The 25,512-nt window shown below is 52.4% G+C and overlaps 8 protein-coding genes across 8 annotated transcripts; 4 read left to right on the top strand and 4 right to left on the bottom strand.

The window, feature by feature from the left end:
* Nucleotides 1-294: 294 nt before the first annotated feature.
* On the top strand, nucleotides 295-2,262 carry NECHADRAFT_39784 (uncharacterized protein; the record flags this gene model as incomplete). Its single annotated transcript, XM_003048129.1, has 1 exon — nucleotides 295-2,262. One exon carries the CDS (start codon nucleotides 295-297, stop codon nucleotides 2,260-2,262), a length of 1,968 nt encoding a protein of 655 aa, XP_003048175.1.
* A 399-nt stretch (nucleotides 2,263-2,661) lies between these two features.
* NECHADRAFT_93319 (uncharacterized protein) lies at nucleotides 2,662-3,556 on the bottom strand (the record flags this gene model as incomplete). The annotated part of the gene is made up of 3 exons (XM_003047942.1): nucleotides 2,662-3,048; nucleotides 3,137-3,205; nucleotides 3,296-3,556. 3 exons carry the CDS (start codon nucleotides 3,554-3,556, stop codon nucleotides 2,662-2,664), a joined length of 717 nt encoding a protein of 238 aa, XP_003047988.1.
* A 5,848-nt stretch (nucleotides 3,557-9,404) lies between these two features.
* On the top strand, nucleotides 9,405-12,153 carry NECHADRAFT_80041 (uncharacterized protein; the record flags this gene model as incomplete). The annotated part of the gene is made up of 3 exons (XM_003048128.1): nucleotides 9,405-9,516; nucleotides 9,567-11,769; nucleotides 11,820-12,153. The coding sequence occupies 3 exons, from the start codon at nucleotides 9,405-9,407 to the stop codon at nucleotides 12,151-12,153; spliced, it is 2,649 nt and encodes an 882-aa protein (XP_003048174.1).
* A 1,017-nt stretch (nucleotides 12,154-13,170) lies between these two features.
* NECHADRAFT_102615 (60S ribosomal protein L26) lies at nucleotides 13,171-14,078 on the bottom strand. The gene is made up of 3 exons (XM_003047941.1): nucleotides 14,002-14,078; nucleotides 13,834-13,946; nucleotides 13,171-13,780 (listed from the first exon to the last, which is right to left on the bottom strand). The coding sequence occupies exons 1-3, from the start codon at nucleotides 14,018-14,020 to the stop codon at nucleotides 13,502-13,504; spliced, it is 411 nt and encodes a 136-aa protein (XP_003047987.1). The 5' UTR covers nucleotides 14,021-14,078; the 3' UTR covers nucleotides 13,171-13,501.
* A 546-nt stretch (nucleotides 14,079-14,624) lies between these two features.
* Nucleotides 14,625-15,565, bottom strand: NECHADRAFT_39830 (uncharacterized protein; the record flags this gene model as incomplete). The annotated part of the gene is made up of 4 exons (XM_003047940.1): nucleotides 14,625-14,674; nucleotides 14,727-15,177; nucleotides 15,230-15,299; nucleotides 15,351-15,565. 4 exons carry the CDS (start codon nucleotides 15,563-15,565, stop codon nucleotides 14,625-14,627), a joined length of 786 nt encoding a protein of 261 aa, XP_003047986.1.
* Nucleotides 15,566-16,423: 858 nt separating this feature from the next.
* NECHADRAFT_2302 (uncharacterized protein) lies at nucleotides 16,424-17,903 on the top strand (the record flags this gene model as incomplete). The annotated part of the gene is made up of 4 exons (XM_003048127.1): nucleotides 16,424-16,672; nucleotides 16,728-16,795; nucleotides 16,872-17,066; nucleotides 17,114-17,903. Coding segments are annotated over 4 exons (1,302 nt in total), but the record flags the coding sequence as incomplete, so codon positions are not given.
* A 92-nt stretch (nucleotides 17,904-17,995) lies between these two features.
* Nucleotides 17,996-20,859, bottom strand: NECHADRAFT_100382 (uncharacterized protein). The gene is made up of 4 exons (XM_003047939.1): nucleotides 20,155-20,859; nucleotides 19,594-19,799; nucleotides 19,126-19,546; nucleotides 17,996-19,078 (listed from the first exon to the last, which is right to left on the bottom strand). Exons 1-4 carry the CDS (start codon nucleotides 20,172-20,174, stop codon nucleotides 18,157-18,159), a joined length of 1,569 nt encoding a protein of 522 aa, XP_003047985.1. The 5' UTR covers nucleotides 20,175-20,859; the 3' UTR covers nucleotides 17,996-18,156.
* Nucleotides 20,860-21,250: 391 nt separating this feature from the next.
* NECHADRAFT_93315 (uncharacterized protein) lies at nucleotides 21,251-24,875 on the top strand (the record flags this gene model as incomplete). Its single annotated transcript, XM_003048126.1, has 5 exons — nucleotides 21,251-21,430; nucleotides 21,494-21,909; nucleotides 23,004-23,045; nucleotides 23,102-23,342; nucleotides 23,532-24,875. The coding sequence occupies 5 exons, from the start codon at nucleotides 21,251-21,253 to the stop codon at nucleotides 24,873-24,875; spliced, it is 2,223 nt and encodes a 740-aa protein (XP_003048172.1).
* Between the last annotated feature and the right edge of the window lie 637 nt (nucleotides 24,876-25,512).

Genomic DNA, 25,512 nt, shown 5'->3' with positions numbered 1-25,512 from the left:
AAGAACCGGCCCACGGCCACTCGTGTCTCGTCTCCCGTCATACCATCTTTGTTTGTCGTTCGTTGCCATAATTGGCGTCCTCTCGCCATCATCGAAATGCGTCCTTGACAACGTCTTGTCGTCCTCGTTTCATGAGACTCGTGGCTCAGCCCGATCTGTCAATTACCTGCCCGATGCCAGCCATTCGTGTCCTCTCGACGACTACATAGTCCGGTCAAACGTGTCGCTCTTTCATTTTTGCGATTCTTGTTTTACGATCTACTGCGGCCACATTGCTTTGGCGACTTATACATCATGGCCTTCAACATCTTCTACGGCCGACCACGCCGGTTTACTTCTCGACGATTGACTTATTTGGTCCTCATCGCCCTCGTTTTCGCATTCACGGTTTTCGCCATTCTATCTCCCACTACCACGCATGTTGCCGCTCCAGACAATGCTGCTAAGAACGCGGAACCCAAGAAGGGCAAAACTTCTGTGTCCAGCCTTCGCGAGTCCCTCACCAAGGGCATGTCAGGCTTGAATCCCTTCCGTGGACCCTCTCACCGGCCTCCAGTTCGAGCACAGGACTCGTATCACGGTTCTTCTTGGTGGGCTGATTGGAAGTGGCTGTCTGTGCCCTTCTCTAGCTCCCTCACCCTCGACGAAGACCGTGCTCTTCTGCCTCCGCTCCGTGATCGCCCATTCATCTACTGCTACTACGATTCTACTCTCAAAAAGTCGAGGGAGGAGAAGGACGCCGAAAGCGACCTACTTCTGACCTGGCGTCGCGCATGGTGGGCGCAGGGTTTCCGACCTACCATTTTGGGCGCTTCCGAGGCCATGAATAATCCAATGTATGCCGAGGTACAGAGACTCCAGGTAGATCCCGAGCTGAAAAAGGACTTGATGAAGTGGTTGGCCTGGGGAGCCATGGGTACCGGCCTTTTGGCGGAACACACCCTGTTCCCAATGGCCCTCGCCGAGGATCCTCTCTTGAGTTTCCTTCGAAGGGGCGAGTATCCTGCCTTGACCAAATGGAAGGGCCTCGACAGTGCACTCATAGTCGGTCAAAAGGACGATGTGACCAAGGCTATCCGGTCTTTGCTAGATTCTGACAACTTGAAGACCGCCAAGAGCGTCATCGCGGGTGCCCCCAAGGACACGTTCAAGACGGACAAGACACCAGATTCCCTGGCCCATTACAGCCCAGAGCTTATCAAGAAGCAATATGCCAAGGTTCATGAAAGTCTCACAAATGGACGAGCCAAGGGTCTGGGGTCTCTCAACAGGCTGATCAATGCTCATATGCACATCGCCTGGCAGAACAGCTTCCCCGATGGTATCGACGTTCTCAAGCCCTTCCCTGAACACACCACCGATATGGTCGCCCCAGCGATGAAGCTTGCCAACGCCCTGGCGTTTTGCCCCGACAACCCGATTCCCTCGTCATGTCCTCCTAGGCTTTCCAGCTGCAAGCGCTGTGCTGCAGGCTCCGCGGCCTTGAAGGTCAACACCCCTGAGCAGTACCAGAACTCGACTCGCACCTATGCTATTGGAACGGTACCTCATCCCTGGACTCTTGCCACGCTTTCGAATCTTCGAGAGAGAATCGATGTTGCCTGGATCCGAAAAGAGTCTCCTCGCGATCCATGGCTTGAGACCATCACCCAGAAGATCTTGGGTGACAAAGTTTCCAGCAACCTCCGCATCATGCGCTTCAAGCAGTCTGTGGCTGATGAGCATGCCCCAGCGCATGCGCTCTGGTTAACAGCCGAGGCGGAAGTTCCCTCCGATATCAATTGGCACTTTGGATTCCGCATTCCGCAGGGCTCTGGGGAAGCAGATAGAGCCGGCACAAAGCCAGCAGAGAAGGCCAAGGGCGGAAAAGCACATGATTCCAAATCGACCAAGGGAAAGCGCGCAGAAAAGTCGACAAAGGACGATAGGATCGAAAAGCCGCAGCCAAACCCCGATGAGGTTGCCAAGGGGAAGGAACTAAGTCCACAAGAGAAAAGAAGAAAGGAGCAAGCTCTTCTAGAGCGTGCTAAGAGGATCATTGCCCTTACCAAGCAAACCACCGACACTCGACTGCGCGCATCCCTCGAAGCGTGGAACTTGGCTGATACCGAGGCATGGAAATTTGCACGCGCGTTCCTGGCACGTCGTAGCAAGGAACGGAGCGAGTGGGAGAAGGAGGAGGCCAAGTACAGCGGCGGCGCTGGCTCTGAAAAGGGGCGTAGCGCATGGAGCCGATGGAAGGATTCGAAGGCGAAGAAGTAATCAGGGGATGGACCTACTGCATTATATGCGGTGATGGACGCAGCGATGTTCTTTTATCTCGACGACGAACCGTATTCGACATGACGACTTTTGGCGTTTGGAAGTGTATATCACGGAGTTTATGACGGCGGAGCAAGAGTTTGATGATGGGAATTGGGGGACTCGTTCACGACAACCCTGCTCAGGGAGGTATTCAGATGGTGCAATGATGGTGGCTTATCGTTTTTCAGCTATGAATCCAAAACAAAGCAATTTCTTGATTTTCTCCAATCTAGGTCCTAAAAGCGTCAACTTGAGAAGGGAACATGTCGTCTATCTACCAGCGTCAACAGGGTTCTCCAACAGCAGCAACATTTCCAGTCACGGCCATCATGTCTTCCTCTCAACGCTCCGTCTCCCTTAGACACGGATGGTATCACCGCCCATCTCACCACTCAGCTCACGAGAGGTGGGACCGCGATGCTCCGATCCAGCCACTTTGCCGAGCGTGCCATTGGCGAACTTGGGCGTGATGATGCCGTTGCCGTTCTGGGCGTGCGCGTTGCGGGTGTAGGTGCGCAGAGCGAGACGGGCAGCCTCGAGGACTTTCTCGGCGTGGACGACGGCCTCGTGGAGGGCGTTGACGGTAGGATCCGCGGACCGGGCGATGCGGGCGGCTTCCTGCTCAGCGCGGAGCTGGATGATGTGGCCATTGAGCCAGACACCGTCGAGCTGGGCTTCGGTCATGTCGCGGGCACCAGCGATGCGGCCTCGGCAGGTGGGCGTTCCGCAGAGGCAGTCGAAAGGCTGAGCCATGTGCCATTCAGTAGAGGGGTAGAAGAACTGGTATTTCGTTAGTTGAAGAACCAGTCGGGAAATAGGCCAATGGACTCACGGTGAGTTCATCACCAGGCTTGATGCCCTTGGGGCCAACTAGAACGTTGAAGTTGCCCACATCGAAGAGCTAATCGTGTTAATCAAGAGATTCCCTCTGCAAGGGGAAGGGATGGTTCAACAACAGCTGGGGGTTCTCCTTCAAGTAGGTTCAACTAACGAGAGTAGGTTCGCAAGAGTGGTTGATGTACAGCAGATCGCTGTTTAGGTTGAGGTGAGTATCGCGGCCAGTCTGAACGGTCGCGTACGTGGGCTCATTGGCCGGGGTGCAGGGGGGAAAGTCGAACTTTGCAAAGACGGCAAAGGGGGGGAGGGAGACGCGCGAGATGCTCTTTGTGGTGAACTCTTCGGCGTTGACGACGACGACCTCTTGGATGTCGGGGTGGGAAGGCTGCTTCCAGTGGGGGGTGAGAGGAGCCATCGTTGGTGATTTAGGGTAGCTTGATGAAGCTATCGAGGATGTGAGTGGATGGAGGAATTGGAACGGTTGGTGGTGTTTTTCGTACAGCTGGGTATCGTGATGATAGTTTTACAGATGAATGTAAGAAGGAAGCTCTTGGGGTAACAAAAGAAGTGCAATTGAGTCAAGAAAAGGTAGTGTTGTCGAGACCTCGGTACGTGAGAGTGGAGTTAAAGCTCTAGCTCTGGGTGGATTGTGGAGAGACGGAGATCAAGCTTGTGATGGATGGTGTGGAATGAGTTCTCAATGAGGATGCCATTATTACAAAACAAGATGTGGGCGATCCATCATCTTTAGTACCCGTCTCATCGGCCCCTTGAGCCAGATCGAATGTGTCCTCGAGACCCGGGTAGTGGAAAGAGGATGCACTCAAAGTGAGCCCACCCACATACGCAACTCCCGTTGGTGAAGCCATCTTTAGTCTCCGCAGCGCCGAAAGCACCACGCCCCCTTCTCCGTCCGCCCCGGCGGCGCGGCAAACCTCTGGAATGGATGGATACACACGGTTAAACCTGTGGTTTCGTACGGTTTGCCTGCTGGTCCATTGATGGCGGGGTATCAAGCGTGGGAACAAACAAGATGTTAAGCGGGGGTGCCATGACACGGGATAGGGCGTTAGTATCCGTTTTGCCGGTCAAATCAGCCCAGTAGGGAGAATCTCATCTGTCTGCTTCTACTTGGTACCTTGAATTGGCCGTTGAATTCATGGGGCAAGATGTTCTCCGCTGGCGCGAATCTCAGGGCGTAGACACATGTGCGTCATGAGGACATGGGCGAGATTCACAAGGGGGAACCCCCACAGACAAGGAGCCTATCAACGACGAGTGTGTAACCCAAGCCGGTAACGAAAAAGAAGCTGAGCGGTTGCCACGGGAAAGATTGAAATGCCAGAAAGTTTAAAGGCCCATGATAGACGAGGGGACACCCCTGGTCTTCCCGTGGCGTTGAGGCTGTTTTGGCGATGAGGTGTGGAGGGGTAAAACCAACCATGGAGGGGCAATAAGCAGCCTCTCTCACAAGCTTGACCAGGCAAAAATGTTTGTGAAACCCCATGAAATATGATTCTAGCCTCTGCAATTGAGAGGCACAGTAAAAAAACGAGGCTTATGCGTATGTGTGTAAAACGCGCAACTCTGCATATCTCATCGGCATTGGCACGAGAAGGGAGTCTCGAAAAGTCTCATGAGCCGGGAAACGAGGTCATGGAGCCGTCCGGAACATGTGGAGCCAAAGGGCGTGACCTCGGACAGGCCGGGTTTCCCAACTTGAAAGAGCCGAGGCTGTTTTACCCCCCATTTGCCTCTCAGCTTCTCCATCTCCATCATTGTTCACTGTAGAGCTTCCAATTGTTTGCTCATGATGGATAAAGTCCAAGTAGACAACCAGTATCAAGCATTGAATATGAAATTAACCAAGATACAAGACAAAGACTTGTGAATTGCCGGCTTCGACTCCCAATTCCCCTCTCATCATGTGTCCTCCGTCACAGCCTAGAACCACACGCTAGCTACGCACATAGTACGACGCCTTAGTCTTGGTCCTTCAGATCCCATCGTCAGCGACGTCACTTGACCACGCGTGGCCTCGCGTCAATGGTCTTTCCCCCTTGCCTTGTCTCCAGCTCTGCAGACGCCTCGTCGTGGGGAAATCGCTCAATATCCCATGTCAACAAGTCTTTGTCTTGAAGCTTCCCCCCCCCCCCCGGCCTGAGCTGTCAACAGCCCTGCCATCTTTCGATGAGCTTGCCAAGACCAATTAGCTCCTCTCCAGACTTTGCCCAACCCCAGTCTTCGCCTCAGATAAGCCCATCGACAAGGGCCCCAGTCCTGCAGATGCCATGCATCCTCGTTTCGTGGCTGGCACGCTTCCCCAGACAGTTCGAAAGCCGCCCCTCCACACCTCTTTGCTTTGCTTGCTTCTTCCTGTACGAGAGAATGTGAGCACTTGTTATATGCATGGCCCTTTGGTCTTGCCTCTCGTTCCAGTCAAGCATCTCCCCACAGCTCCGATGCTGCATAGACCAGTCCGTCTCGGACCTTTTGTCCCCCCATGAACCCACGCACTTGGCTCTCGGGCCCCCCTGTCTCGGGATGGTGACGGGGCATTGCCGTGTGTGTTTTTGCTTTGCTTTGCTTATGTGGTAAAGAGGCGAATCATAGTCTGATGGGATTCCTGCTGTGTAATCGACGCGGAATCTAGGACATTGCTTCCGCGTCCACGCCGTTAGTTTCTGTCAAGACATGGCGTCAGGTATGAGAGCTCTTACCAATCAAGACTCTCTCAGAGAACAACGACTCCATCTCAGTCTATTTGATCGTGTAACGGAGTAAAGAACCGGTCCGTCCCGGACCCGGGAATCTGACATTGACCTCGGTCGGGGAGTTGTGTTTCGAGTATCGGTCGACTTGGGTGCTCCGGCAAGACGCATCTGACGCGCCACGACACCAATGCAAGTCTCTTTCGATTCGCGCTATGACACTGAAATAAAAACATTGAGCTCGGTCAGAAGCCGTGGCCCGTCAGTCGACTTTGCGGGGGAGGAATGAGAAAAGAAGAAAAGAAATCTCGTGAGGACGTCGATCAAACTATAGGACCTTCGCTATCGGCGGCAAAGCTGGAAATCATCAACGCCACGTTGAGTATGTACGTCTCACAACATCAGAGCGTGCGTCCTATCACTTTGTTCTAGACTGTGCTGATGATTGTCGTAGTCATTCCAGGGGAACTGCCGGCTCGTTCGTGGCTTCGATACTCTTGGACCTCGGATATCCTCGAAACGACAAGCCGATGCAATCCTGTGACAACACGAGGTATTCTTTGGTCGCCCACTTTGTTACTCTTAGCCTGATTTTCAAAATTTTTGTCAAGAGGCAAGAACTGTGAAGTTCTCAAGAGACTAGAGTTTCAAACCCCCCCTTTTGCTGCCTCTTCCTCTCGAGTCAAACAAACGAAACACCACAACACATGATTGTACCCGATGCGGAACAAACTGTTTGTCATTTTTATCATCCTTACGGGTACTATCATGAATTTCATGATGCCTCGATTTATTCAGATATTCACATGTTAGTTTATAAAGGCCGATAAAATCAAGTGCACCGAATCCTTCAGCTCATGACGAGTGCCTGGGGTTATCACCCATTGATTTCCCTAGAATCATGAATCTCCGAGATTCAGGCAATACAAATTACGTGCGAGATATTTTCGAGGTGTTAGATCTCGAGATCCAGTGGGCTGTAGATTTCAATTCAAACGCCGTTCCTCCTCCTCCTTGAAACGTTGAGCCTGTTGATAGTCTACAACAAGTGTTGTGATCTGCATGTCTGGCCCCTCTCTTCTTTTTAACTACCTTTGGCATTTGGTACAAACGACTTCACAGGGAAATATGGCCAAGACCAGTATCGTCACCAGTTTATTCAGATCAAACGCTTTGATTCACACCACAGAGTCACATAATCAAGTGAAGGAGAATATTGTGTCGTTGCCAAATGTACAAGTCCCCCTGTCTCAATTCTGCCCTATCACCCTAGCTTCAAGGCAAACGAAGCAATAGTCGGTAGTGCCAACGCCAACTTCACAACGACGTTGCCGCTAATAACATACCCCCTGATTTGGTCATTGAAGTCAACGCCTCCTCGCTCAACCCCATTGTCCCTGCTGCTCAATGACATGAGTATGGCTTCGTTTGGACTTAGACAAACATCCATAGTTCTGGAAAGCATAAAATTCATATGGGAAGTCAAGTGTTAGGGCAAAGAATCATAAGTTTGGTTCCTGGGAAGCAGGGACGTACCCTCCTTGATTGGTCGGTCCATGGGGATTGTCTTGACACATTGGAAGATGAGAAAGGCACCACCACCTTACACTTGCATGGCACATGGACAACCCAGTGGTCAATGACCTCAGTGCATGCTTTGCTACAATATTCTGGATATCAATGAGTAGACAGTTGATGGAGGGCATTGGCAAGATATATTTGGCATGGCACTCCACGAGGTCTGACGGCATGTGTCGTCAGGTAGAGACATGATCACAAGGCACTGATATAATACATGCAGAACGATATCATATGGAATCTCGCCGCCTAACGACAAGTGTCGCCATAGAGAACGACTGGCGGCTTTTGCTCAAGTCTAGGGGATGAATGACACACAGTATGCCAGAGAATAGTCCCTTATTCTAATTACAAAGACATATCTACCACTGTCCACCATCCGTTGCCGCCATGGTGACCTTAAGGCCCGCATTAAACGACCCGTCTGGTCAAAGATGATAGTCTTTAGGATACCCAACCTCTTAGACGCATATCTTGCGCATAATTAGGGCAGGGCATTATTCTCCAAACGCGCAGCACACGCGTTGCCTCGTGACAGTAAACAATAGCGTACCTTGATGATTCCCAGGTGGTTCCACTTCTTCCTGACCCAAACACCACCATCCACTCTCCACCATACATGGTGGTGGTTTTGCTCCGTGTTCGTCTCCGTACGTATTAGTATTTCTCTTCTTCTGCTTCTTCTTCTGCTAACAGTGCAAGAGGTTACCATCCGCCTCCTCGCCGAGGACCCTCCCGCCCAAGAAGGGCAAGCAAGGTTCGTTTCTTCCTTCCCTTCACTCAAACTCAGTGCCTTCTAACACCCTTGGATCACAGCACAGGTAGGTACCGCAGCTCTTTCGCTCACGACGGCTGTACACTGAAGGAGTGCAGGGCAGCGCTCCTTCTCAGCTTCGTCTGTGTTCTCTCGGGTGTCTTGTCCCCCAAGGGATTACCCACATCTCGCACTGTTTCCTCCTTGCCCTTGTCTTCTCCGGGAAGCTGAGTCTTGCCTTGTTGTTCGCTGTTGATCACTCCGACCTCAGACCAGCACTCTTTCCTTTCTCTTTCTCTTTCCCTGATCATCGGTGTGCTGTTAAACTTGGCTTTTTTTTTTTTTTTTTAAGAATCTGCCCCTTCTTGTCTTTTCTTTTCTTTGATTTTGTCTGTCGGAAATCTCTGGCAGTCTACTCTCCATACATCTCTCACCTCCAGGACCGTCACTGAAAAATCAAGTTGTTGTCGGTTGCTTACCATCCATTTTACACAGATCCCAGCTTCCTCGTCTCGTTCGTCGGTTGCAGCTGCCAAAGACCAAGCTCCCGTGTGTTGGCGGCTGCCCAACTACTGCCCCCCTTGGGAGCTCGGTGTGCTCCTTCCTCTTGCGCCGTCCACCAGACTACCTGTAACCCTTCCTCCTCCCTCCACTCCAAGAGACAGCGAACTCTCTCTTACAATCTTCTCCAGAACCCAGACCTTTCATCTACCTCCACTTCCCATCCGCACCCTTTCGTTCGACTACATCGACGCTGTCTTCTATCCACTGCCGTTGTCGTTTGCCGTCTCCGCTGGGAAGGCCGCTGCCACTCCAGCTCCCTCTGCTCAACTTCCCACCCAGACAGTGATTAAGGTGCCCTCGCCAAATTTCGGAAGCACAAGAAACCAAGGTTTCTTTTCGTTGTCCTCCCAGACTTTCCCATCTCCATAGACTCATTTCTGCGTAAGTCGTCCCCTTTTCCCATTCACTGGCTCTCGACCTACATGCACTGCGAGCACCCCTGAATGGACCATCCGAGAGAGTGCATCTACACACGGAGAAACCGGTCTCTCCTCACGATGCATGAATCGATATCTCGGGTAGATTTCTTAGTCCACCCTGATGATTTCCTCTTCTCCCTCTAGCACTGGTGTTTGTGCTCAGGTTTTCGGACCACAGCTTGAAGCCGGACAATCACTAATCAGAACCTTTTACTGTTCCAGGTGACAGTTTTCAAGATGGTTTGCCGATCCTACTCCGCTCGGGAGATGTTGCGTCTGCGACACGCCCCTCTGCAGGAGGAGGTCTCATACGTCCTGGCCGCCAAGGTTGAGGCGGACCCTGATTTGAGTGAGTATATCCCTTCTCACTTAACTTGAACTGATGTAACCATGAAGTAGGTGAAATCATTCGCACTGGATCGCCCCGTCCCCTCTCCTTGATTGTTGAGGAAAGTTCCGCCGAATCCATCGAGGAGGAGCGCCGATACCGTCGAGCCGCCGCTCAGCAGCTCGATGGTACCGACTCGGAGCGCAAATTCCGTAGCCAGACCGATTCGGAGCAAGGACGAGCACCTCTGACGGCACCATCTGACCTGGCAGCCCAAAAAGCAGAGGGTTTCCAAAAGTTCTTCAACTCAGTCGTTTCGCCCACCCATGTCCGGGTCACAGCTGGAGGTCGGATCGTGCCCAACACGCGGGGACCTCATTCCCCTACGTCGAAATGGACCCGGGAGCGCAGTCCAGTTGATGGCATGCGTCAACCCCGCGTTGTCAACGGTGTCCATCCTGAGCCCATCCCATTCCCCATCATCCCTCCTGGCTGGACTCCATTTCAACCTCTGTTCCCTGGCCAAGCCCCTGGTCCTGTCCCTGCTGGAATGGCTTTCAGGCCTGATCAGATCCCTTTCTTTCCCGCTCCGATTGGATTCGCAGGTGTCCCTTACAACCAGATCTCCCCTCCTAGTCACGTTCCTCAACCCAACATGAGCGCTCCGTTTGGCAAGCAGAATGAGATTCATGCGCTTCATCAACCCAAGCCAATTCAGCTTTCCCCCGCGGAACAATTTGACGCAAGCCGACCATTCTTCTACAACAACCAGTGGATGATTGCCTATGGAAATCATCCGCAGCCTATCGGCCTGATGCCTCCTTTTCCCATTAACACGGCACCAATTCCAGTGCAGTCTCAGCCAGCTCCCACGCAGCCAGCTCCCACGCAGCCTCGGTCAGCTCGCAAGCAGTCTCAGCAAGCACCTCGCCCAAAGGGTGATGCCAATCCAAAGACTGTGGGACGAGAGCATGATAAAGGACCCCCTCCACCTGGTATGGACCCGAGAGCCTGGAAACTTTTGCCTTCTGTCAGCAGCGTTCACTCCGGTCCCAGGCTTCCCTTGTCCCCGAGTTTGCCTGGCACTCCTAAGAGCTCAATCCTCGCCAGCGACATCACGAAGAGCCATCTTAAGATTCTTCGTGCCAAGAAGAGACAGGTCGAAGATCAGCTCCAATACAACATTCACCAGATCGACCGCAAGGAAATGGAATCGAGTTTGAAGGAGATTTGTGATGAGCTCAACAGAATGACGCTCCTGCGCGAAAAGCAGCTCCAGGGGGAGGCTGGAACACTGCCGCTCTTTCAGACCCCGGTTGACCTCCCTGACTACTATGCCCAGAGCGATGCTGGATCTAACAGTCTGGCTGCAGCCCGACCTGGAACACGAGAGGAAACCGGTGAGCGACCTGCTCCTTCACGCAGCCCCGGTTCCAAACCAGGCGCCACGATTACTCCTGTCGAAAATCCTGAGCTTGGTGGCCAGGCTCCACAGAGAAAATCGTCGAGCCTTCCTGTCAATGCTGCTCTGGCACCACCTTTCCAACCCCGTGCGGAGACGAGCAACTCTTCACTGGCGACTGCTGGTCCTGACGAGCCAGCTATTGTAACTCAATTGTCTCAGCCAGCTCGTGGCTCGACTTTCAAGGGCTATTTTCACAACCCATTCATCGACAGAAACATCTTCGGTGTCCCCTACCTAGTCGGCCAACTTCCTGATCATATGGAGGTTGAAGATGCCAAAGACACTGACCGCAGGTACATTCGTGAATTGAATCAACACGAGTTGCATGCCATCCACATGTATCGGCAGAGGGTCCCCATTGATCAACAAACCGGTGTCATATTCGATGGCGTGAACTTCTACTATCCGCACCGCGATCTTAGAAACGCCTCGAGCCAGAGTTCTCGTGAGAACCCCCAGGATTCACAACCTCCTGCATCCACTTGTGAGAACGACGCTTTGAACGATCCTTTCAACGCCATGGCTCAAGCTGGTACGGGTGCTATTCGGAACCGACTTGATGAGGCAACTCGCTCTGAGTCGCTGCACCGAGCCGAAGATTCCCTCCGTGGCAGCTCCACCTCTGAGCTTCCTCGTTCAGAGTCTTACGTCAGTCAGCCCAGTCCTCGATATCTTGAGTTCCGACGAAGGGTCAACGAGAAGACTCGGATCTCATCAGAGAACCTGCGAACAAAGCCATCAGAGGACTCGGGCGATGAGGATGGCAACTTGCTTTTCAAGGGTCGCCGGGTGATGGAACGCAGTGCAAGGTATGCCGACATGCAGTGCTTTGGTCTGAATGACACTGACATGAGACTAGCACCAAGCATTCGAACGAGATCTGGTCGTCTATGCGGAGACGTGGCAAGACGAGCGCGAATGCAGTTGCCGGTCAGGTGTCTCCCATGACAGCTCAAGGAGTGCTCCCTCATTATTCTGGTCATGCCACTGCTTCTCTGACTCCTGCTATCGCGAACACAACATCCAACTCTCGTGGCGCCGGTGCCAGATTGGGCGAGACGTACACGATTCCCTCAACGAACACGGCCGCGGAGAAGCGAGGAGAGAATAAGCCCCCTACGGACCTCCTTGGGCAGCAACTTCGCAGCGTCAGTCTCCATGACAAGAAACACATCGGACTTCCTACTCGTTAGAGATTCTTCACCTCTCTTCACCTTTTCTCGACCATGGTACATTCGTTGATGCCCCCGGCTGATGCCACATGAGCATCCGACGTTGCGTTCATACTTACAACTTGAATGCGTTACCGTACGAGTTCTTCCAATTGTCCTTATTTCGCAAGCATTTTTTCTTTTCTTCGCGCGCCAGAACAGTCTAATCTTGCAGCACGCAATGCATCGTTTACAGCATCATCTCGAGGCAGAGGAGCAGGCGTTCAGGCAGCACCAGTGTTAGAATACCCAATATGTTAGGATTTTCAACGGTCATGGGCAGACATTAGAAGGATTATTTCGATGCACGCATCCGAGATATGGGTCGCGGTCAGCCAAAGGCAGAGACCGTGTGCGATAGACAGCATCATGTTAGAGACTATTGACGGACTGTTGTATGATTACAAACACTCTTGTTCCCACATTAACTTTGTTGATATCAAATGGGCATAACAAGAGTTTTAATAGCCTGTCGCATGATGCTCGTGAATGATGAATACGTGATGTGCATCCTCCAGCGACACACTCGATCTGATCAACAAAGACGAAGGAGGGAGATGACCAAAGGCAGACATGACAGGTGCAGATGTGTATTAATTCAGGGCACTAATGATGGATGGCTACGGTATGTACCTCACCTTCAAATTTCCAGCTTCATTTGTTGAATCGGCGAAAATCTTCAAGCGAGAGCAGGCCCTTCATGATAGTAATTGGGCTCTACTGGGTTTGTTCTTCGCCAGTCGTATACCTCGAAAACCATGGGCTTGGTGGTTGACGCGGAGATATCCTAGCGGTTGGGAGTCTACGACCTACCGTTGACAGGTGCACCAAGTGCAGAAAAATTGCAGTCTACGAGGGACAACACGCGAGGTGTGTCCAAGATCGGTGGTTAGCATCCTACGGGCGCGACGGCGAGTGGCAGCCATGACAGCAGCCTCTTCCACCGTCCGCCATGCATCACGAGGGTCCTCGCCATGTGTGCATTGGGGGAGAGCAGGTCAAGACTTCGGGATAAACCTCCCATGGAGCATTTCACCAAGATGAGTGAAATGGCCATTGAGAACCCTAGAATTCTCAATTCATCTACCCTGCTGTAGACCCGAACCGCGTCAGAAGGAAAGCACGGAGGTATCGCAAAAACGCCGGAGTATATGCCCATTTCCTCATCAACTTTTGCCCTTTGAGATGTCCCTCACACTTGGGGGGTGTCGTGAGTGTGTGAGGGTTGGTGAAACATTAGAAAAGATTCGTCCTCGCCAAGGAGGGAGGTTTGATCGTCGTCTTGGTTTTTCGTGATTTTGTTTTTTTGGTTTGCTCAAGAGTTCACCGCTTAAGCAGTGACCTTGGCGTTGGCAGCGAGGTCGCGGCCAGCCTTGGAGCGGGCCAGGATGTCCTCACGGTCCTTGTCAAGCTTGAGCTTGGTGATGACGACGTTGGAGGGGTGGATGCCCAGAGGGACGGACTGGCCGTTGGCCTTGTCGCGGGTGACGCGCTCGACGTGGACGACGTACTTGAGGCGGTAGACGGAGGTGATCTTGCCCTCACGGCCCTTGTTGGAGCCACGGACGATGGTGACCTCGTCGTCCTTGCGGATGGGGATGCTGCGGACCTTTTGGGTTGTCAGAATTGGAGAAAATGTTGCGCTGTATTGAAGAAACTCACGTTGTACTTCTCACGGAGCTCCTTGGAGAGAGGGGCGCTCATGATGACACGGCGCTGGTCAGAGGGAGCCTTGAAGTGAGCGGCACGGCTCTTGCGTCGGGAAGACGCGATCTCTGCAGAATTGTCAGTTACGAGAACAGAAGCATCAATGGTGTTGATGAGACTCACGAGGGTTAACCTTGACCATTTTGACGGTGTTGGGCGAGGACGACGCTGAAATGTTAGTCGATGGGCGTTGGGCGAGGTTGAGCGGATTGGAGAGGAGAGAAAAAAGAAGTTGAGAAAAGGTTGTGGGTGAAATTCAGATGGTGTGGAAATCACGTGCACGTGACTGCAATACTGGGCCCTACTCGACAGGGGCTGATGCAAGGTTGGGCTGTTCCCCTGGCTGAGTCAGCTGTCAACTCATCCCTGCGAGAGTGCCCTCCAAAGCTCCGTGCGATATCGGCGAAAAAACTGTCAAAAGTTACTGTATGAACATGCATAACAGAGGCAGAAACATTGATTGGGTCTGGGACTGTTGAAGTTCGGACCAGCGTTGTCCCTGTAGACATTCTCGGGTTAGGAACTGACTTTGAGGATAGGTGATTACCAAATTGCTAGAATGAATTACAAGTATCAAGCTACATTTATCGTTGATAGTTAAGAATCCCAGCTGAGGGTCAGGATATCGCTTGAGATTGGATACAAGTAAATTATTTTTTCTCTAACCAACAGCGTCTAGCGCTTTGTACATGTTACAAGTAAGAGTAGGGCGTATTGTACATTTTTACATTGTTTCGTCTATCCATTTATGCAGCCATTGGCCTCTGGAACCGTCCGTTGTTGTCATATCTTGCTTCTACGAGAGCAGTCAGTATGGGCTCCTCTTTATCCTTTCGTAGGCAACTTACTGAAGAATGTGTAACTCAATGTCACCGTCTCCACGCCCTTCATGTTCAGGTCGTTCAACAGGTCAGGATCCAGGTAGAAAAAGACGGGCATATCAACCGTCTCTCCTGCGTTGAGACGCTGCTCTTCAAAACAGAAGCACTGAATCTTGCTGAAATAGGGAGCACACTGCGCCGGGGTGACGCTGTACGTGGCGACGCCAATAATATCCTGGTCACTCTTGTTGGTGGCCGTGTAAAAGGCCAGGGCCGTCTCGCCGGGGAGGACGCGGACCTCGCGCTGCTGAGGTACAAACTTCCAGGGCAGCACATCGGACACGGAGGCGTTGAAGGTGACCTTGATGCGCTTGGCGTCCTTGACGGGGACCAGGCGGCTCGCGATGTCGGGGTCGTCGGTGCCGGGGCCGCCGTGGGCTCGTACGGGCTGACCACCCCAGCCGGTGGTCTGGCAGATCTGCAGATGCGTTAGTATATGGAAGATTGCGTGTCGAGGGATAGGGGCTTACCATCTTGTAGAGAGGCACTGAGCCATAAGTGAGGGCGACGAAGCCGAGGATGGTGCTGATGGTGTAGTACCTGATACTGGTCAGCAATGAGCGCATACAGCTCCTCTCAAGGCTCCCTTACGCTACCGTCCGATTCTTCATGCTATAGTGAGCACGAATCTCATCCATAGACGGAGTATAGACACGCCTCGAAGGGTCCTTCTTCGGCGGCACCGTCGACGCCTTGCGGCGGAAGCTCAACGGATTCCTCGGTCGGGCATTCTGACAGAAGAAGCAAGACCACGGCGACGAGGCAGCTCGTACCGAGCTTCGGGCGAGTCGCGGGGCGGCGTTCATTGTTCAATTGAGACCCCAAGAGTCTGGCTGTGGGATGGTGGTTGTAACCTCCGAGTCCAGTCGGATGATCTCTGGCGATTTCTGGGTGACGTCGGGAGTCGGCGTTTGGGTCGCCGACTGGGTGGAGTACGTACCCCGGAGCTCAGGAACTTTTCAACTCTTGATCAGTCATGACTGCTGAGAGTTTTGATAAGATATTCCATCTTATTTTTAATGTAGAAGTGCAATTGAGGTTGTTGTAGGGTTTTGAATATTTTGAATCTCGTATACAGCTCAAAGATCAACTCCTAGACAAAAGTCAATGGTTCCAAATCCAAGCGTTGCCATTGGAGCGCATTCTTAACCAGTAGAACTTCAAAACCATGGTTCCTCTCCAACCTACCTACCTACTCAAATTCAACTTCAGGGCACTTGTTGTAGACTATTCACAACATTAACAATTCAATATCCTCGATATCGTGTAAGAGAGCACACGGACACCAACGTCCTTGAAGTGGCACACTCGAAATAGTTCTCCCGCCACCACAAAAGCTTCGTCCAATCCAGTATAGATAGAAAACCTTAATTCAGACCTTATATGCTGTAGCAACCGGTGATACAACATGTGATCCATTTGCAAGACAACACTCGGGCTACACAATGGAGCAAGAAACGACGGTAAGAGATCGTGAGACCTCTTTGGAGCTGGAGAGGTTTCACACACCACAATCACAATCACAACAGCAACCTCAAGATCCAGAGGCAGGGGTAGAGCAAGAGTCTCGCCAAGGATCAAGATCGCCCAAGCCAGAATCATCCGATGGCCCTCGGCAAACACCGTCTCACTATACAGACAGGCGCTTTCATCACCAGAAAAAGCTACGAAAGGCACTCACTGCAAACCTGATAAGATGGCTCATCTCTGCCGTCTTCGTCATCGCCATCTACGTCGTCCTCTGGCATTACTCTAACAAAGATGTCATGTCAGGCGAGACCAAGCGCGAGTTCAACGCTCTCGTCGTCGGGCTTTCTCTTGGACTTGGCCTGAGCATCACGTTTTCCCTCGAGGCTATGGCAAAGGAGATTCGGTGGTGGATTCTAAGTCTTCGTGGATGGCCGGATCGAGAGGTGCGTTTAGCTTGGACTATACACAGCCATTGGCAATGATCTAACGCAAGTACAGGCCGGGTTGATCCTCAAGGCCAAGGATCTCAATCGCATCGTCCAGCTCATATGGGTCTCTCGCTCTTGGTGGATACGTTCCTATGCTATATCCTTTATCCTTCTGAACATAGCAAGTTGACGCAATCATCGACTATAGCTAAAGTACTGACTCTTACCGTCAGGTCTCCCAAATCGCCCTGGCAACTCTGGGTCTGGCATATTCGACCAACCCAGCAGACTCCTTTGCCATTCTGAAACCAGGCAATGTCACAATCCCGGACCTGTCGGACCTAGACACAGAAAGAGTTCTCGCATCCAGCTCACAGGGGCTAAGCGCTCTTCGGTATACAGCAAATAGGTATGGACCTCAACGCTCCCCCTAGGCAAATAGTAACACTTGCTCAGCTACGGCTCTATAGCCCTCGCATGGGTCTGGGGCACCATGGATGATATCCCTTTTCCAGGCACTCTCTGGGACAACAACGACCCCTTGATTTACTGTGGAGGGGCGTCATGCAAATTCATCTTCCAAGAGTCCACGCGGAGCCGAAAGAAATACGACCTCGTCGTGAGCACAAACCGTAGTGTCGAGGTCACAGGACGCTGTCGCAGCTGGAAAGTCACTAGAGGTGCCAGGGGAAACGAGTCAACCATCACTATTGCCGACAACAAGAACTCCAGGGTCGAGCTCATGGCGGTGAATGGCATTGACCAGACCACGTTCATGTTTGATGCGACTGCAGCCCAAGGCTCAACCTGGAGCGAAGTCACAGCCTTCGAGGCATCAACTTCTAACTCATGGTACTACCGCTGCAACATTAGCTTCGGCCCCGTGATCAACGCCGCTCGCAAGGAGCATCAGATGGGCGTCAACATCACATCCCTCGCTTCATCAGCCATCGCCCTGCAAGGCTACGGAGCTTCTTCCCTAGGATCGAGTAACAGTAGCCAGCAGTTCCAGAGCTACCCAGCCGAGTCGACATACGGCAACCCCCAGAACGGCAGTGCAGAAGGTATGGGTAAGCTGACGGCAGCCTTTGCAGCTGGAACCGTGGCGGTTGCGGCGCAGGCAAACGATCAGGTCGTGGTGCCGGGGCTTCGGCCGCAGACAGGCGTCATTTTGGACGTTCCCAAGTGGAGGAATGTGCATCTGATACTGGGGTTAACGCTTGGCATCCAGCTTGTCTTGGGTGTAGGCATTGCGATTCTTTCCAACTGACATGTTTCTTACCCTGAAAGCCAGGCTGCTGGGCTGCTGGGCCTTGTTAATCGGCGAGCATAAGAGTTGGAAACATAGCAAATGTATTAATGATGTCTGTCTGTTTGTATGTTTTTCCAATCTCAACGCTTGCATGCTATATAGCCAAACCACTGACATGTTTTCCCAGTATAAACCATGAATGACAAATAAAACTCCACGTTCTTGTAAATGACCCAGCTTTTCACCTTTATTGGTACTTTCCGTTGGCAATCTTTCCATTGTTGCCGTTCACGGGTCGCCGGCTTTGTCGAGATCCCGTACCAAACAACCGCTCAATGACTTGAACCACAAACACCTGGATGATCAGGATGAACAACCGCAGTAGGTGGTCTGCCAGGCCTAGTCGCGGCCTCTTTCCTCTGCTGTAGGTGGAGTCCGTAAACTGGAAAGGCAGCTTTGCTCCAAGATGGTCCTGAGCAACGTGCAGTCCGCTGCTGAAGCCATCCTCATGGAAGCCATACTTGGTCCAAGCCCCGGCATAACTAATGCCACGGGTGTTTTGAATATGCGTCAAAAGCTTTTGCGCTCGAATTGCAGAAGGCGTGTAGAGCGGGTGCGAGTAGTAGTACCGTCCTTGGGTCAGCTCCGGCTTGGGCTTGTGGAGAGGGTTCAGGGTGACCAAGACGTCACCGAACGTGTTGCGAGGGATGTGCTGCAAGATATTCATGTTGTAGGTCAACGAGACCTGGTCGATATTCGCCTTTCGTGATGATGGTGATGACAGGGTGAGGTAGTTCCAACTGGTCCACGCCTTTTGTCTCACTGGCATCATGGACAGGTCAGAATGCAAAACTGCCTCGTTCTGTGATGTCTTAAAGCATGACATGACGGACCGCTCCTGCTCGGTTGCTGATGGCCTGATGATATCGTAGGCTTCATCACCGTGTGTCGCAAGAATTACATGATCGTAGACGGCTGAGGATCCGTTTTCGAGGTGAACTCTCACTTTGCCGTCGCTCTCAGTAGAAACATTCCTGACTGGTGTCTTAAGGAACAAGTGATTCGGTGGGAAGCCCTTCATGACAGCATCGATGTAAGAGCTGGATCCGTTCCTCAATGTGAGCCACTGCGGCCGTGCAGACACTGTTGACAAGAGGTGATGATTCCATCTGAGACGAATTAGAATGGCCCCAAGCGTCATGTGAAGCAGACTTACAAAAACCGAACCAAAGTCACTGCTGGAAACTCTAGTGAACATTTATCTGGGCTTGTACTCCACACCGCCGCGGTCATGGGGATAAGGTAGTCGTCTCTGAACGCGTCCGAGTAACCTTCACGATCCAGGTACTCCCCGATTGTCTCATCCTGGGAGACGTGGTTCATCATATCACCCCCCAGGTCTGCCGACATGTCCTCTTCGTCGTTTATCAACAGGTCCAGGGCAAATTGGTTGAAGCGAATAATGTCAAAGATCATCCTCCACATCCTAGGTGAGAGAATGTTTCGCCTTTGGCAGAATAGCGAAGTCAAGCTAGAACCAGCCCATTCAAAAGCGCCGCGATCTCGAGAAACACTAAAGGTCATCTCGGTAGGGTCGGTCTTGACACCGATTTTATCCAGAAACCTGATAAAGTTGGCTGCGAGCGGTGAGAAGATGCATGGCCGTTGGACTTGGTAAACTCACGATATGTGGCCGTATTCAAGACGATAAAGCCTGTATCAACCATTGTTGTATACTTGCCCTTCTTGTACATGACCGTATTTGTATGGCCGCCGAGCCTATCGGCGCCTTCATACATGTAGACATCATGATAGGTCTTGTTCAAAGCCCAGAGGGCACCGATTCCCGCACAGCCGCTGCCAACAATGGCCACCTTTTTCCTGACGAATCTATCAGCCGACCCGTTCATGAGTGCTGCGTGGTGACAACAAGGATAGGGCCAGGTCGGGTTTGGGGATGTTGGGAATAGCCAGGGTGCAACGAAAAGTATGAGCCAGGGTCGATGGAAAGCATCTTGAGATGGAAGTGGCAGATTGTAGACATGTGACAGCGGAAAGTTAAGTTCTTCGGTGTCGTGGCCATCCAAACATGATTGGATGCCCGACCGACAAGCGACAAGGACGCAGAATGTGTCGCAGCTGATTTGATGACGAGCGCATCAAGAAGATGGGGGGGTTGGGCATTTGGGTGGGACAAATGGAACGGGTCGGGAGAGACAAGTCACAGACAATGACGGTGACTTACATGTGCCGCGACTCAGGCATTGTGACAGCCAGTGACTGTGGCTAGCTGAACTCAGTAGCTGAGCTGAGATGAGATGTCCTCTTCTGGAGATCTTGGGAAGGAGAGAGTCTGATCTACGGGAGCTTGCGACGGAAGGATTGAAGATGAATGGATGAGCTTCGTCTGGGCTTGTTCCGAGAGCGTCGAGATGCAGAATGACATCGACGACTGACCGTCCTTCCCAACGATTGAGCTGAATGGCCCACTTGGAGTGGATGCCGACCAGGGTGAGCCACAGTGGCTCGGCTGTCAAGTCCTCGGTTGTCTGTGGCTGTCATTCTGGACCACGTCTACCACTCACGGCTCCGCAAAAGAGTTTGCATCTTGTCGCAGAGAAATCTGTATCCGAGTTCCGTTCCCAAGAGAGTCCAAGGGCAGAAACCGAGACAGTTACAGACGAGGCGCTCTTAGTGAGTTGCCATTATCACAAACAAATTCGTCAAGGAGCAAGATTGCCAGACATGGCAATATCTCTAGCTATGCTTGTAATGCCAATGGCCTAAACCAAGGCATGTCGAACACTCAACGGGATCGGTCAACGTGAAATCGAGTCGCCAATTCTTAAAAGCGCCGTGCAGGAAACCTGCTTTACTCTGCCCAGCTTGTTTCAACTCGACGCCCTCGACCGAAGTCTTGACGCTGAGCCGATTTTCTTCGCAATCCGGGGGATTCAACTTTCTTTGAAGAGAAAAGAGAAAAAGAATACAACTTTGGCAGCGGATTCGAGATAATATCTCGGTTGCTCCAGTGTGCACGGACCATATGAATCACGTGTGAAACTGGTGTGGCTGAAGTCGTCGCTCATTGGCCAAGATGCCATACGCAGGCAACCAACCGTCCTCGGTCGGGCCAGACGAACCCGGAAGAGCTGACGAGAACGTCAAACCGCAGCGACCATTCTTGGATCTAACATCACCCCAGCATTGCGCGATAACTGCTTCATCCTCCGCCACCAGCTATAAATCTTTCTACACCAGTCCGCGACTTCACTTGCGACCAAGTGTCTTTGACTCGACCCATTCACGAGTACTTGTTATTTACCCAGCCTCCCTCCACGATGGCGAACCCTCTCGATACCGACGCTGGCTCTGAGCTCTTTAGCTCTTACGAGGCCGAGTTCAAGCTCATCCAGGCTGATCTGACGCAAAAGTTGGACCAGATTCCCGAGTTGGCGGGTGAGCCTCGAAAGGCCGCCATCAGCCAGGCTGAGCGAGCCCTTGAGGAGCTCGATGAACAGGTACTTTACAATGCGCGCCTGTCTGTACTCTTTCATTGAATACTAACACTCGTGGCTATCAAGCTTGCGGCAATGCGCCTGGAGAAGCAAAACATTCCCACCAGCTCTCGCACCAAGGTCAATCAACGCCTCCGAAATTACGAGTCCGACACAGATGGCGCCCGTCGCAAGTTGACAACCCTCTCTTCCGACCGTTCAGCTCTTTTCGGATCGCGATACACAGACGACCCCGCTGGATCATCCGATATTCATATGGAGCAGCGCCAGCAGCTGCTCTCTGGTACGGACCGACTTGATCGCAGCACCCAGCGCTTGAAGGCCAGCCAGGCCCTTGCCAACGAGACGGAGGCAATCGGCGCAGACACTCTGGCCAATCTCGGCAGACAACGAGAGGTTATCGAGAACACACACGGCCGACTACTCGAGAGTGAGGGTTACGTGGACAGGAGTATCAAGACGCTAAGGGGAATGGCGCGTAGGTAAAGTGGCCCTTTCAGGAGTTGACGCCCATGGCCAAGTACTGACCGTGGATCTACAGGATGGCTACAAATCGGGTGATTACGATTGCCATTATTACAGTCCTGGTGATTCTTATCATCGCAGTCATTTTCAGCAAGTTCCGATGAGATGGGATTTCGGCTACGTAATGGAGTTTTAGGCAGTCACTTTCAGGTTCGGCTTGCACGGGTTTGTTCCTCAGTGCACAAGAGGTCTACGCGTCCTTTCGTTCGTTTCGTTACAGGGGTTTGGGAATGCTTTCATGATTCTAGATGTAGACCGTCGCTTTTACAGTACATACAACTTTCGACAGTTGGCATTTATTCAGCCAGCTGCAGATAGCATGGCCACTTGAAATTGTTTGTGATAAAGACATGATACGGACAATGTCGTCAGTGCCAGGGAAGATTCAACCAGTCAGTGAGTTGCTGCTCTTCGAATGGCAAGCCGTGGAAGAGCAAGTCTATTGGTCCGGTATTCATGAAATGAGTTCGTTCAAGTCCTTGACTGTCAGTGATATAAGATCACTTCACCTATAAACGTACTCCGGCCTCTCGCTTCCATCAAAGCTTACATAAATTCTCAGGGCGAAAATCAACATTTTGTGAAACTCTTCTCAGTCCCCTGTACAAATTTTCTCTTTTCATCTCTGGTGGCTTTCTTTGAGACATTCTACCCTATTCGCAACCAGCCTTCAATCTGAGCTCGAGAGCAGCACCCGGGAAATTACCGAGGTATATCCATACTTTAGCCCCGCACTGCTACTAGCAGGGCTTGCTGCTCAAGAACCTCCAGCCTCTCTTTTCATTCCTCAATCACAAAACTCTACCTCCACACAACCAACCTCCCCCAACCTCCACCTCTTCGACACGCGACACCCTCCCTCCTACTCTTCTCCCCTCCCTCTACCTCTTGCTACATCTCGCTGCAACTTTCATTTCTGTCTTTTGCATTTCGAGCGTCTTTTCACACCAGCTCACCACGTGCTGAACGTGGCTTTTCGATTCGGCCATGTCTGAATTTCTCGGGTATGGTAAACGTGGTCGTTGACGCCTGTCTTCGCCCGCTTATGCAGCCACAGGTCTCGCATCTCCCTCATCTCAAAGAGCGATATTCGGTATGTTTCCGCACGCGATTCATCCGCACCCGCGACCGTCGCTGACTCCAGCATAGCTATGTTGGCACCCTCCACGAGATCAACTCGGACGAATCCACAGTATCTCTCGAGAATGTGAGATCATTCGGAACGGAAGGCCGCAAAGGTCGACCCGAGGAGGAGATTGCTCCCTCGGACCAAGTTTACGAGTACATTGTCTTCCGTGGAAGCGATGTCAAGGACTTGAGGATCGAGGAGCACCCCAGCATCAAGGAGAACAAGCCTCCAGCTGTCCCCGATGACCCTGCTATCGTTGGAGTAAGTCACCTTTTCAATACTTTCTGTATCCCCTCCCATATGATGAAATATTTCGGATGTAAAACATTACATGTCGGAAAGCGCAAAAAACAATGTCGAGATTTCCGTTGCCTTCCTTCTGATCTGGGAGATTCAAACCAATTTCTTTTGCCAAAGCAGATTGAGATGCAACTGCTAACTGAATCAAAGGCTCGAGCTCGCCCTGGTGCTCAGGGTCCCAACCAGAACGCTCCTCCTGCCGGCGCCTTCGGCCAAGGCCCTTACCCACCCAACAACTTCTATGGTGGTCCACCACCTGGCAACTGGGGCCGTGGCGGTGCCCCAGGACCTGGACCCGGACCTGGCCCCAACTTTGGCAACATGCCGTACCCTCCCCCTCCCGGCTGGTTCCCTCCCGGTCAAGGCTTCCCACCTGGTGGTCCCAACGGCCCTGGAGGCCCTGGACCTTGGAACTACCCCTTCCCTCCTGGCCCCGGTGGTCCTGGTGCCCCTGGCGCCCCCGAGGGCCCTCAGAACCAACGTACTACCCCCAGCTCTGGCCCTTCACAGGACTCGAAGCCGGCTCCTATCGGTCCTGGTGCCGACAGGGCCAAGGCGGCCACGCCAAGTGGACAAGCTGCGCCCCCTACTGAGCCGAAGTCTCTGGCTCAAGGTGTTCGTCAACCTGCCCATGCTCCTACTCCTCCCGTCGACTCGAAGCCCTCGGTTGAGGAGGTCAAGCAGGCGGCTGCCGGTCTTGCCGCCAATGGACAAACCAAGCCCGAGGATGCTAAGCTTTCTGCTCCCACTGGACCCAAGAACCACCGGATCACTCCCGTTATTCCCTTGACTGGATCTACTGCCAAGCCATTCTCGCTTCCTGGTGTCGGAGGAGACGCCGCTAACAAGGCTCCCGTGACTGCCGCGCCTGGTAATGTACAGGACGCAACCAATGCCGCCCGAGCTGCGGTGGCAGTTGCCATGGCTCAGCTGGGTAACGGTGGCGGAAATGCTATGGACAACCTGACCAAGAAGGTCAACGAGATGAGAGTTAACGCTGTTTCGCGAGGTGGACCCGCCAGTCGGGGGCGTGGTCGTGGTGGCCGACCTGCCACTGCCAAGGTCGAGGTGCCTGATTCTGATTTTGACTTTGCTCAGTCCAATGCCAAGTTCAACAAGCAGGAGGTTGTTAAGGAGGCCATTGCTGGCTCCCCTCTGACAGAGACGCCCGAAGGACCTATCATCGAGGGCCCCGAGCCTACGACGACCGATGATGTTCCTGTTGCCTACAACAAGTCGAGGTCTTTCTTCGACAACATCTCCAGCGAGTCCAGAGAGCGAGCCGAGAATGGTGGCCAGAAGCCTGGTGGTCGCGAATGGCGGGGCGAGGAGCAGCGAAAGAACATGGAGACCTTTGGCCAAGGTAGTGTTGACGGTGGTTACCGCAACTACCGGGGCCGAGGCCGTGGACGTGGCCGGGGTGGTCGCGGTTATGGACGAGGCGGTCGAGGAGGAAACCGACCTCAGTACCAGACGACACCTGCCGCCCAATAAACGGAAGGCGTACAATTGGCCGATGGGTTATGAATCAAAGATGGGCTTTACACCAGACCTGACGTCTACGAAGAGGGCGGGCAGTCATTTTCTCGGACAACTACAACAAACCAAGACGCGATCTTGGTATCACAAGATTCCTAATTGCCTTGTATGATGTATCAACACACGGCTCTGGCTTTTGGAACGATTGCATTTCTACTGCCCAAAGGCAGACTGGCTTGGACGGGATCACGAGCCAGAGCTCGACCGCCACAGAAACAAGGCCACTTGGCCTGGAGTTAGGATTGTATTGGAAGCGGGCGGGACTGCGGGTGGTTTGCATTGCAGGCTGCAAGGGGATTTGCTTTGACCCTTTTTGAATTCATGAAACAACAATGGAAAACAAGGAATGGCCTGGCATGGCCCGGGGTGGGTGGTTACGAAGATGAAGAACCTAGTTGACGAGGAGCACGATAACCCATGATGCAAAAACTAGGAAATGGGGCTTGATGCAAACAGGGCTCGAGCTGATGCTCCCTGCTTAATATATGATTTCAAGCTCACTCGTTAACTTTCGTGATATGATGCTGACACTAGACCTTCTGAGTTACAGTGATGCACATTGAAGTGACAATGCAGAAAGTTGCGGTTGACT

Source organism: Fusarium vanettenii (assembly GCF_000151355.1).
Source record: "Fusarium vanettenii 77-13-4 chromosome 5 genomic scaffold NECHAsca_12_chr5_2_0, whole genome shotgun sequence".
NCBI classification, from domain to species: domain Eukaryota; kingdom Fungi; phylum Ascomycota; class Sordariomycetes; order Hypocreales; family Nectriaceae; genus Fusarium; species Fusarium vanettenii.
Note: the sequence above shows the minus strand (reverse complement) of the source record. Positions and strands in the feature narration are given on the sequence as shown.

Bases quoted from the DNA above. Each gene is read 5' to 3' on its own strand.
- NECHADRAFT_102615 (XM_003047941.1), bottom strand. The intron at 13,781-13,833 runs GTGAGTTTCTTC...ACAACCCAAAAG, and splicing joins AGCTCCGTGAGAAGTACAAC to GTCCGCAGCATCCCCATCCG.
- NECHADRAFT_100382 (XM_003047939.1), bottom strand. From the start codon at position 20,174: ATGCCTGAGTCGCGGCACAT. The intron at 19,547-19,593 runs GTGAGTTTACCA...CACCGCTCGCAG, and splicing joins CTTGAATACGGCCACATATC to CCAACTTTATCAGGTTTCTG. The intron at 19,079-19,125 runs GTAAGTCTGCTT...AATTCGTCTCAG, and splicing joins GTGACTTTGGTTCGGTTTTT to ATGGAATCATCACCTCTTGT.